Here is a 16,412-nt window from a genome sequence, read left to right as displayed (position 1 = left end):
AATGAAATTCAAATATATTTAGCCTGGAATGTATTCTATTTTAGAGATTCTTTTGGGAAGTGTTTTACCTTTTATTACAGCTTTTTGAAAATGCCAAGAGCAAGGTGAACTTCAATATATTTTCCACCTCAGTTTCTGTGTGTAACTTTTCAACAGATTATGTATATAACTGTATAAAACAGATATATACAACACATATGAACAAGAACTTACATAACTTTGGAGCTCTTTTTTTTTGTGTGTATGCAGTACTGTGGATTGAAGCCATGTCCTACGCATGCGTTGTACCACTGAGTTACATTTCATCCCTTTTTATTTGGAGACAGGGTCTTTTTTTTTTTTTGGTACTGGGGATCAAACTCATCACCTCACATTTGCTAGGCAGGTGCTGAAGAGACAGGGTTTTGTTAACCTACTAAGTCTGGCCTTGAATTTGTGATCCCTCTGTTTTCCTTCCTGACTAATTAGTATTACAGATTTGTGCCACTGGACCAAGTATCTTTTTTGAATTAAAGGAACTGTCATTGGTGGGGTAAAGAAGGATCACTTATACGTGAACTAATGAGTCTTTTTTGTATTTGAAAATTGTTTCTCCAAATTATCTTTTTTGAGCTTCAAAAATGCAGGTATATTGATGTGCATCCCATTAAAGCTGGAAGCTAGAAAAAGCAGATAGTTTATAGTGTAGGTAAAATTGACCTTATGCCTGTGGACATTGTTGATAAAATTAAATCCAAACTGAAAAAATATTCTTTCATATCATCTAAATGTATTTCAATAATGGAACAGATACTCTTGACGAAAAAGTGACCTCTTCATGCTTTTGAAAATCTTTCTCCAAGAAAATGTCTGAATGTATTTCTCACAATTATACCAGACTTCTGTTTGAGCTTTAAATTTATGATATCTCCCGGTCATCTTAACAGGAAAGCAGATCATGTATTAGTATAGAAGCTGCCCTTTTAAAAAGTTAATTTCAAGTTAAACATAGAAAAGAAGTTAAACTAATTAAAATTTTTCATTGAGTGCTTTATACTGCATTTAATTATCACTTAGAATTTGCTGAGATGAATTTATATTACTAATATTTTTAGTTTCTTAATGTTAAACATTAAACATAAGATCAAGTATTTGAACACAAAATATTTTATTATAAAGCTATCATGCAAAGATATAGATTTAATTCAATTGATAAAAAGTTTCTTTCTAGTCAATTTTTGCTACTTAGCTATGGTCTGCTGACCCAATTTTTTGTTAGTAATCCACAGAGGTAAGTATAGAAATTGAGTTAAGTATTTAGAAACATCTATAGTTTGGATGTGTGGTGATGTCAACGTATTTAAAATAAGAAAAAAGAAAAAAATTGGTTGTTCTGTACAGGTAGTTTGAAAAACAATACCTGAAAACTAGTTGATACTCAGATGTGTTATTTGGAAATTATTTATGTTAGCAATTCATTAGAATGAGAGTTAAAGAGATTATAGCAGTAGAGTCACCTGAGAAATAAAAATTTAGTTGGTATTTTGTAATTATATAAATCTTTGAAGAATACTTCCTTTATGAAGGAAATGGGTAAAGGCATATAACATACACAAGGAAAACATAAATCCCTGTCAAAATACTTAAAAAGGAAGTGCTGGTAGTTATCTGTCTTATTCTGTGTTTTCTATCTTTGCTTAAAAACAAAACAAAACAAAACATCTAAAAGTTTTTAATTTGAGTTCTCTTAATTTCTTTTTCTTGCAGCTTCATTTTGCTTTATTTTATCTTACCTTAGGTCTTTCTTCTTGTTGAGCAATTGGTTAGCCTTTCACTCCTCTGTGAAACTTTCCCTGATTCTGCTTTTTCTCTCCTTCCAAAAATAATACACACACATACACACAGAGGCATATATTTAAGCATTTATCTCCTAATGTTTTTATTTTATATTGTAATAATTTTACTGAATTACACTGAAATATTAGAATGAAAAGAATGTTTGCTATATATTCCTGGTAACATCACAAGTAAACATATAATAAAAGTAAAGTGTTAATACATGAAGGCTGCATTCTGGTCATTTCATGTCTAGTTTTATTTGGTCCCCTTGGAAAACCTGTTGCATGATCTCATTTTTTAGGTGAGGAAATAGAGGCCCAGGAATAACTTGCCTAAGAGTGAGTATGTTAGAGCTAACTCAAGCCATGTCCAGCTCTGGATTTTATGCCATTAACTACATGGCTCATTTTCCTTTCTTAAGATTGAATTTATTATTTTTTTGTTTCTGGTTTTTATGTTTGTTCTTGATCTAGTTTTGATACTTAAATGTAAGATTTACCTATTTGTACTAATAAAATGTAAGTGACTTTATTAAGAGATACTAGTTCTGTGTGTTTCAAAAAAAATTTATGGGCTAGGGATGTAGCTCATTGGTAGAGTACTTGCCTAGCATTTGTGAGTTCTTAGATTCAATCCTTAGCACTGGAAAAATATAACATTATAGTTTAAAAATTGGTGTTTGCATTCATCTTTGCCTATCACTTAAATTTCAAATCACTTTTATGGAACACATGTACTTAGCACATTTTAATATACTTACCAAATAAATACATTGTATGCAGGCATTATTGAAGAAAATCAGCTTGTCATTTGAAAGGAAATTTGGATTTGCCTAAGAATTTCCTGGTTTTTATTGCTAAATGAACGCTAGTGAAATGATAAAAGCATAATACCATGTGTCAATTTGACACACTAATGGAAACTACAGCTTTCATTGTGTTGGGTTATTTTTTATTTTTTAGGGTTTTTTTTTTTCTGTACCCGGGATTGAATGTTGGCTTTTTTTTTACAAATACTATGTAAAACATTTTTCAAACAGGTTTTTTTTTTTTTAATTCCCAAACCTAGAGTAAAAAGATTAGAACCTGTATTAATCTTCAGATCATTTTAAAATATTGAGGACTGCAGTTTGTAGAGATAAGAACCCAACACATTGTATCCAGTCCATTAAAACAAGAAGAAATGGAGGAGATACCTTGATAAGTGTTCTGCCTGTTTTAACCTTGAATGCTATTACGGGTGGGGGAGGTTCCATATCTGTTTCATTGGTTTCGGCTTTTTCATGTTGAGAGAAATCAATATTTTGAGGCGTTGCATGACAGAGAAATCACTTCAGAATTAAAGGTGGCTGTCACACATTGTCATTGGTTGACTTTTGTTTGCCGTTGAGGTTTTTAAGCTTGCATTTTTCTAAGTCTTTTTCAGGAGTCTGTGTAAGGTTTCTGTAGACACTATGTTTTTTTTTTTTTTAATTAGACTTTAAATCTGAGAGAAGGGATCCAGTACAAAGGCCTCCAAAAGTCACATGTTGAGCAGCTTTTTCATTTATAGTTTCCTAGATGATTTTAAACAGTGTCCAATGAAGACAAGAAATTTATAATGGAAATGACTTGGGGGCACATTGAGAAGTAGTACATTTACCAGTGTTTTGCAAAAGCTTTGTTTAATTAACTAAAAAAGTAATGCCCTATGCGTAGCCCTATAAAATAAAAAATTCAGAATTACATGTTATAGCATGGAAAGATGTATTATGTTTTGATCCCATTTATATAGGGGTAGTTGGTCTTTTACTATAAACAGTGAAACAGTCTAGAAAATAATTGGCTAAAGTAGGAGATAAGAAACTTTATTCTCGATAGAGTTCCTTTGATTTTTTTTAAAGACAAATACATATTTTTGTTATATTTAGAATTTTTAAACACAAAATTTATAAAATCAGCATAATTAAGTTGTTTAATTAACACACCTTACCAGAGTAGGAGAGAAACTTCTATAATATTCTTGAGCTTTTTAGCCCTGAAAATTTTAAGCGTAATTTATTTTACAGTAATGCACATACTTAAGGAATATGTGCTTTATAGCCTGTTTCTCCTAAAAGATACTATTCTGGAAACACTCTCGAAACAGCACATTTTACGTCATTGACTTACTACTTTGTATTGTTACTGAAAGGAATGGTTTGTGAGATGTCCTCTGCCTTTCTATCACAATTCTTTTCTGCCTCGTTAAGGTAATCACTGCTGTACATTTATGGAATGGGTATCTTCTTTTTTTTCTCTGCTTCTTTTATTATTATAATTTTAAAACCAATTTTTGACCTTTAAATAGAGCCGTAAAATAGGTTTCATTCTGGCATTTTTAGATTAACCTTATGTTTGTAAAATTCATTCTTTTTCTTACATTTTCCTTTGTTATTTTTGTTGCTGTATAATAGTCTATTGTGAGTAGACAGTTTTTCTTTATCTCTTATGTTTTATGAGTGGTTAAGTTGATTTCAGCATTTAGTCATTGGAAATCATACTGCTATAAATATTTTATGTATTTGGTCACATGCTCAGACATTTCTATAGAATGGAATTGACTGTAAAATTCCAATAGTTACTGCCACACTATCTTGCAAAAGTGTCTACTACCAACATCAGTGTGTAGCTTTTTCCATTATTTATGAGTATAAAGGAAATTTATAGTATTCTGGTAGATATGTTTTCATTTTGTACCTTTTTTGGTACCGAGGATTGAACTCATGATCTTGCACTTGCCAGGCATGCGCTCATGCTGCTGAGCTAAATCCCTGGCCCCTATTTTGTACTTTTTAAACAAATGAAGTGGTCCATCTTTTTTGTGCTTGTTATAAATGATCTATTTTTCACTTTTGTGAAGTAGTTGTATGTCTCTTAGCTTTTTGATGTATTTTAATACTTTTCCCTGTCTGTGGCTTCTGTCCACTTTTTAAAAAACTTCTTAAACTTTATTAAAGTACTGCATAATTTACATATAATAAAATGCACCTATTTTCACTATATATTTTATTGAGTTTCAATGAAGTCTGTACCTCTGTTGTCATCACTGATGAGACTCCAACTTTCTTAGATTCCGGGTAGTTGTGGGTATGTAAGGCACGGTTGCTGCAGCAGGCTGTTTGTATCTTTGAAAATTCTAAAAGATTTGCTGGCACTGTGCTTGGGTATTCCTTTGTGGTCAGTTTCTCCTTGTACTTACATCTAACCCTTGACAGCTAACTGATTTTTCTGATTATATGTAGTATATAAATGGAATCATGGAGTAGGTATTCTGTTTTGATTTTATCATAAAGTTCTTATATTCACTCACATAGTTGTATGTCTTTACCAGTCTTTTTCTCATTATTGCTGAATAGTATTATTTTTTTTTCTCATTGTTGCTGAATAGTATTACCTTTAAAATCTGTTCATCTGTAGAGAGACACTGGGTTGTTTCCAGTGTTGGATTGTTTCCAGGGTTCAGTTTTTATGACTAAAATTACTATGGGTATTTCATGTAAGTTATTGGTATGTAACTGCATTCTTAATCATTTTGTGTATATACTTAGGAGTGGAATTATGGGTACCATTGAAATATAGTACATATTTAAGGTTACAAGAAGCTACCAGACTCTTCTCCTTTTTTGCAGTGCTGGGGATCTAACTTTGGCTCTTGGACATACTACATTTTAGCTCTATCAGATTATTTTCTAAGATAGTTGTAGACTTCCAGTTCCAACACGTGAGAGCTACAGTTGTTCTACATCCTGGCCAATGCTTGTATTGTTAGCCTTTTTAGTATTAGCTCTTTTAGTGAGTATGTGTATGCTGATAGTTTATTGTGCTTTTTGCATTTTGCGCATCTTCTCAGGTACTTAATATCTATTTGGGTGTCTTTTGTGAGGTGTCCAAATCATTTGCATGTTCTTTTACTTAGGGCTGTATTGTTGTGTTTTTAAATATATCTCATATAGAAATCCTTTATTAGTTATTTATAGGTTGAATTTTTCCAATTATTGCTTATATAACTTTTTAAAAAGAACAAGTGTTAGAAATTTTTGGTAGTCTCATTCTTCAATATTGCTTGTGATTTTCATTTATGGTGTCCAAATTCTGAACATTGCCCCTTGCAGTGTTAGCAAGAATGTGTATTTGTAATAGTTTTATATCTGTGTTTTACACCCATTTTGAATTAACCTTTTTTTGGTGTGGTAGTGGGTGAAAGGCATTTTCTTTATAGTTAAATTTTTTCAGCATGAGTTGTTAAACATATATTCTTTCTTCACTTAACGGCCTAAAATGTTCTAGATTTCTAGTTTTATAATATGGTTAAGAGCATAAAGTTGCTTTTCTATTGTAACATTGTTTTACTATTACTTTCTTCCATTTCTGTATATTTTAGAATGAACTTCTCGATAAACATAAAAACTCTCACTAAGTTTTTACGATTGTGTTGAATATTTAAATCACTCTGAGGAGAGTAAACATGTTAATGAAGGCTTTTGGTTTTTTTGCTTGCTTGCTTCTTTCTTTTTTTTTTTTTCTCAGTACTAGGAAATTAAAGACAGAGCATTGTGGTAGGCAAGTACTCTACCACTGAGTTACATCCCTAGTCTTATTTTTTATTTTGAGGCAGGATCTCCCTAAGTTGCCCAGGCTTGCTTGCAACTTGTGATCCTCCTGCCACAGCCTTGTGAGCAAGGGATTTACAGGTATGCACCACTGTGCTCAGCTAATAGTATTGAGTTTTTAAATTTGCAAACATGGTCTATTTCTCCATTTATTTAGCTTCTAATATGTAGCTAAGTATTCCGTATTTTTAATCCTTTAGCTGTTATCTCAGACCCCTTCCCCCATTTTATCTGTCTTTTCCCTCCTTTCTCTTTTCTTCCTTCCCTTCTTTTCCTTTTCCTTTTTTTCTACTCCTGTCTCCTCCCTTCCCTCCCCTCCTTTCCCATCCTCAAAATGCAACCCAGGGTCTCAGGCACGCTAGACAGGTATTATTTATTTTCATTTTCTATTTGGTTACCAGAATATATCACATAATATGCAAACTGTTGCACTTATTTCTTTGCAGAATTTTTGCTTTTCTCTTCTTATTTTTGCTTCTTATTTTTGGTGAGGGCATCCATTGCAATGTTGAATGGAAATCATGAGAAGGCGCATACTTGTTTTGTCCGTCACTTTAGCCAAGTAGTTTTTTTAGATGTCCTCAAAGATTGAGGAAATAGTCTGCTAGTGTGGTTTTCTTTTAAACCATGAATGTCTGAAATGTTTTTCTTTAAAAAATTCTATGATGATGTTTTTGTCCTTTTTTGTTATGTGGTATATACATGCATTGATTTTTAAATATTAAATCAACTTTGTATTTTGTTTTGTATTTTAAAGAGAATAAAACCAAGCAAATTAAAACAAAATAAAGCCTATGAAAACAAATCAGTGTATTCAAAACAATACAGAATCAATAATGGTTACTATAATACCTCTTGTATTCAACATAGCTACAAATACCTTCAGACATAGTTAAAAAAAAAACAACAAAACGGAGTAGAACCAATAAAAACAAAGCAATGAATGCAGTAAAGGGTTTCAAAACAAGACAATAATAAATCCAAAATAGCTATCATAATATATCTCGCTGTCTTTGAAATAGCTGCCATGCCATTGGATGTAATAGCATCAAGCAAAACAAAACAGAACAAAACCCAACCCAACAAAGCAATGAAAATGACACAAGACTTCAAAGCAAGATAATAGGGAATTAACAATGGTTACTACCTTCAGAAGGAAATCCCACTAGATGCCATATTGTGTACAGTTATCCCCCAAATGCATGTTCAGACCACTGGTCCTAGACCTGCAAAGTCAGTGAAACACCAAACACCACAAGCATCAGATTGCATTTCACCTGAATAACTATCATTGCAGCCAGTGTTTCTCTGAATCAGCTGGTTGCTGGATGGGGGTGGCAGGGTGGATCATTTTGTTTCCCATCCCATACACTGGGGCTGGGGTCTGGCTGTGCCCTCCATTGGTGGTGGCCTGAGAATGGTGCTGGTTTGCGGGGACGACCTGCTTCTTGTTGACTTCTTGTTCTCTTCCCCTGAAGTCCACGGAATGGTGCTGATTCATGGGAAAAGGCTGGGGTCTGGCTGTTCTCCCATTGGGGGTGGCCCATTCATGGTGCTAGTTTGCAGGGAGGGCTTGCTTCTTGGTGAATTCTTGTTCTTTTCCCTCAAAGTCCACGAGTCACAACTTTGTATTCTATAGAACAGCTGTACTTCATCACGATGTATAGTTCATTTTTAAATGGATGAATATTGGTGCAGTATTTTCTTAAGGATCTTATATTAGATTTTATAATTTATGTATTATATACAATATTGGTTTTTAGTTTTCTCTCTATGTAATATAAGATTGATTACAATGTACAACTTAGTTGCTGGGTGTGATGCTGTGTGCCTATAATTTCAGTACTTGGGAGGCTGAGGCAGGAGGATGCTGAGGGTTTGAGGACATACAATGTATTACTTACAGTTCCTGGAAGAATTTAAATGTGATATTGTTTCTTCCTTAAATATTAGTAGAATCCACCAATATAGCCCTTTGGGCCTGATACATCTTTGCTGAAAGATACTTATTTGAGTTCAGTGTTTTTAATAATAGCAGGTCTATTATGTTTACTATTTCTTCTTAAGAAGTTTTGATATTTTATATCTTTGAAGGAGTTTGTCCAGGTTATCAAAGAAAGGTAGCGTTCGTGAATGAACTGTGGGATATAAATTAGGTCTAGCTTGTAGGTTCTATACAAAATTCTTTGTGAAGAAATATTGAGATTGCTTATGAGAGACCAATTAGATGATATCTGGAGCCAAATTGTTAGCTAGTAGAGATCTATATAAGAGCAGAGATGGGTATTTTAACAGGATTTGCTAAAATGGAGTGAATGGAATGTGAATCCTGAAAATTTACAAGTCATAGGTAATGGTAAATTAAAAAAAACTACCTCTCTGAAATGTATCATATTTGGGATGAAGCGAAAGGTTCAGTTTTGTACATTTTTAATTTTAGGTATTTATTTATTAAAGGATATTATCCCATAGGTAGAAATGTGGGCTATTATTTTGAAAAACAACTGGATCAGGTAAGAAAACTTGAAAGTTGGACCTAAATTGATGATAGTAGATGAAATAGGAGTGGATGATATTGCCTTGAAACATTTGACAAAGCCTTAGAAAAATACCAACATTTCATAAAGGAGGAGAATAAAGGGAAAAGCCTGGCCAGTAGCGAGGAAGGATAGTCAGATCAGTGGCAGAATGAAATCAGAGGAAGCTTGTAAATTTCAGAATCACTCGTCCCTGAACCTTCATGCATAAGGTAAAAAAATAAAGTTAGTTATCTGGGTGGAAGAACTTGTATCTAGTATCATGTCTACTTCACTTATATTTAAAGAGTGAAAAACAGTCTGAGTTAGCTGCATTACAAATCGTCATTCTAAATTGTTTTTATCTTTTTTACTATAAGTTACTAGACTTCCTCATAGAAGGAAGTTAATTTTACTTTTGTTTTAATTGCTTAATAGTAAGTCTTAGCTTTCTTTAGCGATAGTCAAATACAATTGAATTGTTAGTGTCTGAGATAACATTTCTTTTGATTTTAGATTCAGATGTATTTTTAGTCATGTTGTGAGGAAAATTGAAAAGTCTGATATAAAAGGCGTACCATGCATAGGAGAAAAGAAAATTGGATGTAAAGTTAGAAGTCATACTTAAAGTTGGGTGAAAATTTTAGATCTGTCTGATGCCATATTTTTGTAAGTGGCGTGTTTTGAGAAGGATCTCTTGAGGTACCTCCCTTTATTCTTCAAACTCAAGTGCACACATATCTATGACTATACATACCACTGATGTGTGACATTTTACATATGATGTATTGTTGGTGTTTAATAAGAGCATCTTGAAGTTAGATTATAAAGACTTTTTTTTTTTTGTCTTTTTCACTTTTATTGGTACCAGGAATCGAACTCACGACTGCCTGCTTGCAAGGCAGGCCCCTATGCCGCTGAGCTAAATCCCCAGCCCCTATAAAGACATTTTTAAAAATACAAGTTCATTGTACTTTTAGGAAAAATTCTTGTTTAGTTTCCTTTTATCATGTTTTAAGGTCAAATTTGACTCTGATGTTCTACAAAGAGACAGAGATTGATAATTGGGAAAGAACAGTGCTTTAATGTGATTTATATCTATAGATTTTATGTCAGATATGAAGAGTTGCTGTTCAAATTGTACAGGAGGATCCATTAAAGAACACTTTAAACCATTTTACTATGTAGCTTACCTTGAGCTGTGGCTTTTAGAATTATGCTTTTTCAAGCAAACATTAATACTTATCAAATGATTAGAAAATATACTTTGATAAAGTTGTTCTAGTACTAATAAAGGCATAATAGACTATTTGATAGAATCATATTGGGGATTTTTAGTACTGTTCAGTGTGAAGGTATATCAGTGTGTCAGGAGTATACAGAAACAAATAATTTTCTAAGTTTCATAAGTAATTTGAATTTCTCCTTACTATGTAATGGTAGCAAAAGGTAGACTGTTGATACATTTGGAAATGCTGAAAAGATAAGTATTTGTCTCCCATTCTGTAGTATTCCTCTAAGTACATAATTGGGCTGGATACAAGGTAATCTACTGAATGTTCTTAGTTCATATGCAAGCACCACAAAATACCACTTATGAAGTGATATGTTTTTCACACTGGAAAAATTTGCTAAGTATTTTAAAACTACTGTTCCTTCAGATACGTTCGAATTTTTTATTCATATATTTTCTCAAGCTCAACTCTTCTGTGGCTTATTTCAATTAATATTAAAAAAATACCAGATGCATTTGCATTTAACTTGTTAAAATATAGTTCTTTATTGACTAATTGACTTAATTTTGTTAAAAGTGTTTAGTTTCAATTCAAATGTTTTAGTTCATTTTAGTTTTCAACTTCTGTCTCAGACATTGTGCAAAGTCTTCTAGTTGATAGAGTCTTCAGCTAATGTAACCCATCATTTTGCAGATGAGGACATTCGCCTAAAGAGGTAAATAAGGTAATTGCTCAAGACTGGCAGGAAACATAACTGAGATGATAATGCAGTCTGGATTTTGCTTTGCTTCCAACTTTATATTCATATAAACACATAATGATTTTGATGTGTGTGCATGAACATACACATACTGCTAGGAATTGCACACAGGATTACATCTCAGCCCTTTAAAATATTTTTAAATTTTGAGACAGGGTATTGCTGAGTTGCCCAAAATGGGCTCAAAGTTGTCATTCTTCTCACTCACTGCTAGAGTGTCAGGATTACTGGTATATGCAACCTGGCTATCACATGCTGATTTTTAGTGATTCTTTTTCTGTCATAATCCTGCATTCCAGAATTTCTTTAATGTATTACTTTTTTGCCTGTATTTTGTGTGTGTGTCAAGCTATTGCTTTTCCAATCCCTGAAACTGATTCATGTTTTATGCTTTGCCTTTGCTTTAACTTAGTTTCTTTTATTCTCATGTTAGAATGACTCACCTTCTTAAACTGGGCAAGATGGTACATACCTGTAATCTCAACACTTGAGAGGCTGATACAGGAAAGTTTTTACAGGTTTAAATCCAGCCTTCCCTATGTAGTGAGCTCAGAGACAACCTGTGCTATGTAATGAGACCCTGTCTCGGGAAATAAAACAAAACAAGAAAGACCTACCTTGTCATTATTTATCATTTCAGCCTTAGATTCCTATGATTTATCATTGCTCAGACTGAGAACTATTTGATTTCTTATATAGTTACATGTATCCCATACATTTTGAGTTGCTTTTGGTATAAGGAATGGAAACCTCAGTTTATATTATCATGTAATGAGCAAAAATTTATTGGGACTAATAAATTTTTTAAAAAAAGACTTGTAGTAAGTCTAAAGCAGTGATGATAAACATATAGCCTGCTTGCCACAGCGGGATGTTTTGAAAACTCTTTAGTTTGCCATCACTGGTCTAAAGGCAAGCTACTTTTTAGGGTTTGATTGATCCCTGAAGGTCATGATTTCATCTAGAATAAACCTATTTTTTCTCCAATTCTCGCAGTTCTGGTCTCTAGATTTTGGCTTTATCTTCAAGTGAACTGCCCCCATAGAATAGAGAGAGCTTTCAAACACTCCTGAATATTTCAGTGAAGGGATGAGTAGAACTATCCATTAAAATCTTGAACGGAAATTTCACTCTGTTGCACAGTTATGTCAGGTGCTGTCCCTGAGTCAGTGGTCAGTGTTGATGTGATTAAAACCTTGATGATTTTAGGACAATCAGAACCCTCTTGTGGCTGGGTCTAAGTCAGGGGTTGTGTGTGGGAACAGTCTTTTCAAACTGGTACTGCATACAGTACCAGAAGCAGGCAACTACAGTATGTACCACATCCTTCATGGGGTAGCATTTGTGCTGGCACCAAATTTAGGTTATTCATTGGAGGTTGTATGTGTGAATGAGTGTGTGTATTTATGCACTTAACATTTGGTAATTAAAGCCAGGCATCCAGTAGGCCTGGGAAAGGATCAAGCTTACATCTATCTTGTATTTTCTTCTCTTAAATAATATTTTGAAATATGGTATCTTAAATATGCACCATAGATATCTGAATTTTTAAGTATTTTGGAAACTAATAAATGTATTACATCTGATTACTGTTGAGGAACCCAAGAAGTAGTTTTTTTGACAAAACTTTTTAAACCTTGATACACATGTAAGGCAGCTCAGGATCTTACTAAAATTCAGTACTGTTTTAGCAGATTTGGAATGGACCTGAACTTTTTCACATTTGATCTTTGCATGTGATTTTAATACTGTGGATCCATTTTGCATAGTTAGAATTTGAAAGACTAAGATGCTGTAGTTTGTAAAGGTGTGTGGACTAGCTCTGTGTACTCTTATAAGCTATTTCTGTATATTTTTGGAGCCTTGTCAGTGGCATCATAACTTATATCCCCACTTATCTTGTTCCATTATAATCCATTCTTGATGTGACAGCCGTATCAATCATTTTAAAATGTAAATTGGTCTGTCTTTCTATTACTTAAAAGTTTTCACTGATATCCCCTTTATGAGAATAAAATCTAAACTTCTTAGCATAATTGCATAGTACAAATGATGCAGTCCAACCCTTAGGTCTCCAAACTAATTTCATACCTTTATTTCTGTATAATTCACTATGACTCAAGTCCTTTATGATTTCACTTCATGCTATTTTGTAATGCCGGGTCCCTTTTCTTGCATTACTGGCCTCTTATGCTTTAGGTTTCTTGTTAAATATTTATTTCTGAGTATATCTTGTGATTCACTTTAGAAAAGTAAATTCTTGAGAGTGTTATAGCAAGAAAGCATATCACTAAATGTTAGCCAAATAATTGAATGAAGGTTAGAAAACTAACTCTAAAGTTTGTGTTGGTTTTATCCATGCTGAAGATTATTTCTTGATGTATTTTAAGCCTCCCCATGTTTCATAATACCAACATATGCTTCTTTCTTTCTTTCTATTCAAGTCTCTGAGTGCCCAGTATTCTGCAGACAAAAGAGAAGAGGAAAAGATGTGTGATCATTTGATAAGAGCCGCGAAATATCGAGACCATGTGACAGCAACTCAGCTAATCCAGAAAATTATCAACATTCTCACAGACAAGCATGGAGCCTGGGGAAATTCCTCAGTGAGGTAAAAGGGTGCCTTTAGGATTTGGTTCTTCATTTTCTATAGATGGTCTAGCTTCAGATAAATTTCTTTTAGTCTGATCGGTACTAGATAAAGGCCACAGTAATTTGATTTTGTATTTCAACATTTACTGTGAATTTAAAGCAAAAGAAAAGGCAAAAACTTATATGACTACAGTAACAGATTGTTCTAGATAACTTCAGTTTTCTCAGTTGCTTCATAAGAAAATTTACTTTTATTTATTGGGAAGTGAATTGTTAAAGATAGCAGTTAACAAAACTTTATTAGCTGTAATTAACAGAATTTCTGCAAATTCATCATTTTATCTTTTTGCTATACTTTTGAATTTTTAACATATAAATTTGAAAACACATTGAGTTTTTATTGTCATTGAAAATTGCAGGACTATGATGGTAAAATCAGTAAGCTTTCTTAAAATTTTATTCAATATATTTCCCTCCTTTTAAAATAACAGTCTAAGCATTCTACTCTTTGTTACATTAAGGTATAAGAAATTTACAAATTGTAAAATCTGTTCTCAGAGGACTACTGTATGCTACAAATCTTGTGTTATTTGACTTATGCAATGTTCATGAAAAATGTTAAAAATTCTAGCAAAAATTGTTTTCATTTCTGGATAACTTTTTCTAGAAGATAAAATAGAAGAAAACAATAAATTGATTAAGAGTAATTTGCTTACACTGATATTTAATCAACATATATCTTGTAGACATCAAATTCTAATTTACTTTCTTGGTAAACATAAATAATTTTTCGTTTCTGAAAGGTAAACTTAAAAATTTGTAATTGAAAGCTATCTGTAATTGATATTTTTTAGAACATGTTCACTAGTATATAGGAACTATATTTCATAATGTTCATAATATATATGTATATATATATAATGAAATACATTTATGAATATGCAATTTTTGGTTTCCAGTGTTGCAGGCCAATAGTTGAGGGGAAAAAACCCAATCCAAACTAAGGCAAGCCATCAGAATAAAGATAGGAGGATGTTTGTGTGTTTGTTTGTTTTACTGTTATTCCAACTTGTCTCAAGTGTTAAGAGCAGTCATAGAATGATGTGTGTTATGGGGTCAGTGATCTCTGGTACCTTCTCTTAAGGAATCTGAATGCCCATGAGTGTATATGCGTGCATGTGGTTGCCTTGGTTACATTTCTTTTGTGGCTGGGACAAAACAACTTGACACCAAAAACTGAAGGAAAGAAAAGTTTATTTAACTCAGTGTTTGTGGAGGTTTCAATCTATAATCAGCTGGCCCTGAGGCAGGATGGCATGGCACAGGGGCAGCACTTCAAGGCAGCAGCCAACAAAAGCAGCCAGAGGAAAAGGGAAGAAACAAGCCTCTTCTCCTCCCTTATATTGTACACAGGCTACCCTACCCCTGTCCCCAATGCAAATATAGCACCCACAAAATCTCTGTGCCCTCCTCTTGCACAGACTGAGGATATTTACAGAGTAAGGATCCTGACTTCCTGCTGAATATCTTACTAAACTTCTCAAGTTGACACAATGTATCAACCATAACAGCGGTATTATTGAAGGTTTTAAAGTTTTATGGTATGTCAATGTTACAGAGTTGAAGCCATTTTGATACCAGTTACTGAATGTAAATTGGGATGATACTTTGATGTGTAGTGCCTGGCACATACTGAGAAGTGAGTTACATCCGTCACTTTCTTTTAAAAGTTATTTTTTACTTAAAAGTAATTTTATAATTTTAAAATAAAAAATCTTTAGGTGACTTATCCCAGTGTTCCGTGGGTCATTTTTATGAGCTCAGAATTCTTCTTGATGTTAGCTAGACTTTTGTATAGTGTATTTATGATAGTGGAATAAAGATTTTTTTTCCTATGGTAGTTTTACTATAATAAAATATCTTGAAAAAAAAAAAACAAATGGACTGTTAAATGTATTTATCCAAAAATAATTAGTGTTTCTATAACAGTTGTTCCAATGCATCAACTCTCTTTGTTATTCTGTACAGTCAGAAATAATTGTTATAAATTCTAAACTTTAATATTTTTGAAAACCCAGAGAAAGAGTCATTTTTCTGTTTTCCTCCTAAGTGAGGAGACCTGACATATTGTTGGCTTTCTAAGGTGTACATTTTTAATTTAGAGAACCAGAAAGAATGTATCATTAAAAAGAAAATTAATATTAGTGAGTTGATTTTTTTTCCCTCTAGAATGTTATTACTTAACATTTTGTTAAAAATAACATGCAGTGAAACACATTGGTTCTGTGTTGATATTTCTTTGTCATGCTTAGTTCTGTGTCACATTCATCTGTTACTTAGAATACTTGGTTGCTCTCTAGTGCCTTTTGTACAGTTAACTTAAAATATTCCTTTTCAGTATTCCTATTATAATGAGTTTGTAGATCTTGATGTTCCTTTGCAGGTAGCAATGTAACAAAATGTAGTTGACCAAATACATGCTGGCTCACCATTCTTTGACAGTGGTTAACTATTCTCTGATTTCCCTTGTATGAGGCTTGCATAATCAGCTTGTAAATTATGGACATGATTATAATAAATGGGAATAGCACAGTGTACTTTGTTCTTCACTTAGCATAATTCTAAAAACATAAATGGCATTAGGGAGAAATGAGAGTGCTACTGTAGCTATAATGTATTTAACTATCCTAAGCCTGTTAAAAGAAATATGCACAATGAGCAAAATTCTAGTACAGGATTAAATTATTTTAGGTAGAATTTCTTTGTGTTTTATCTAAAGAGTTATATTAGCATTTTGTCTTTTAATTCAATCATATTAGAATATTTAGAAATTTCATTTGTGGCATTCTTTTTTATTTTGA

The 16,412-nt window shown here is 32.8% G+C and overlaps 1 protein-coding gene and 1 long non-coding RNA gene across 7 annotated transcripts in view; both read left to right on the top strand.

Moving 5' to 3' along the window:
• Lrba (LPS responsive beige-like anchor protein) overlaps positions 1-16,412 on the top strand; it is a 662,281-nt gene that overhangs the window by 286,935 nt on the left and 358,934 nt on the right. For all 6 annotated transcript variants that reach the window (XR_010039211.1, XR_010039212.1, XM_003476894.5 and 3 more), the window contains exon 37: positions 13,404-13,570. Coding sequence is in view for 4 of the 6 variants with exons in the window: in XM_003476894.5 (XP_003476942.2) it covers positions 13,404-13,570 (167 nt within the window). In the remaining 2 variants the exon portion in view is untranslated. The remainder of the gene's footprint in view (positions 1-13,403; positions 13,571-16,412) is intronic.
• Positions 13,577-16,412, top strand: part of LOC134470362 (uncharacterized) — a 63,203-nt gene continuing 60,367 nt past the window's right edge. The window contains exon 1 of the long non-coding RNA XR_010039220.1: positions 13,577-16,412. This exon is cut by the window's right edge and continues 27,264 nt beyond it. This is a non-coding gene — a long non-coding RNA (uncharacterized LOC134470362).

The sequence above is a fragment of the Cavia porcellus genome, unplaced genomic scaffold (assembly GCF_034190915.1).
Source record: "Cavia porcellus strain 051 isolate PalLab524CR breed Dunkin Hartley unplaced genomic scaffold, mCavPor4.1 scaffold_14, whole genome shotgun sequence".
Classification (NCBI taxonomy): domain Eukaryota; kingdom Metazoa; phylum Chordata; class Mammalia; order Rodentia; family Caviidae; genus Cavia; species Cavia porcellus.
The sequence above is the reverse complement of the archived record's forward strand: the minus strand, read 5'-3'. Positions and strand labels throughout refer to the sequence as shown.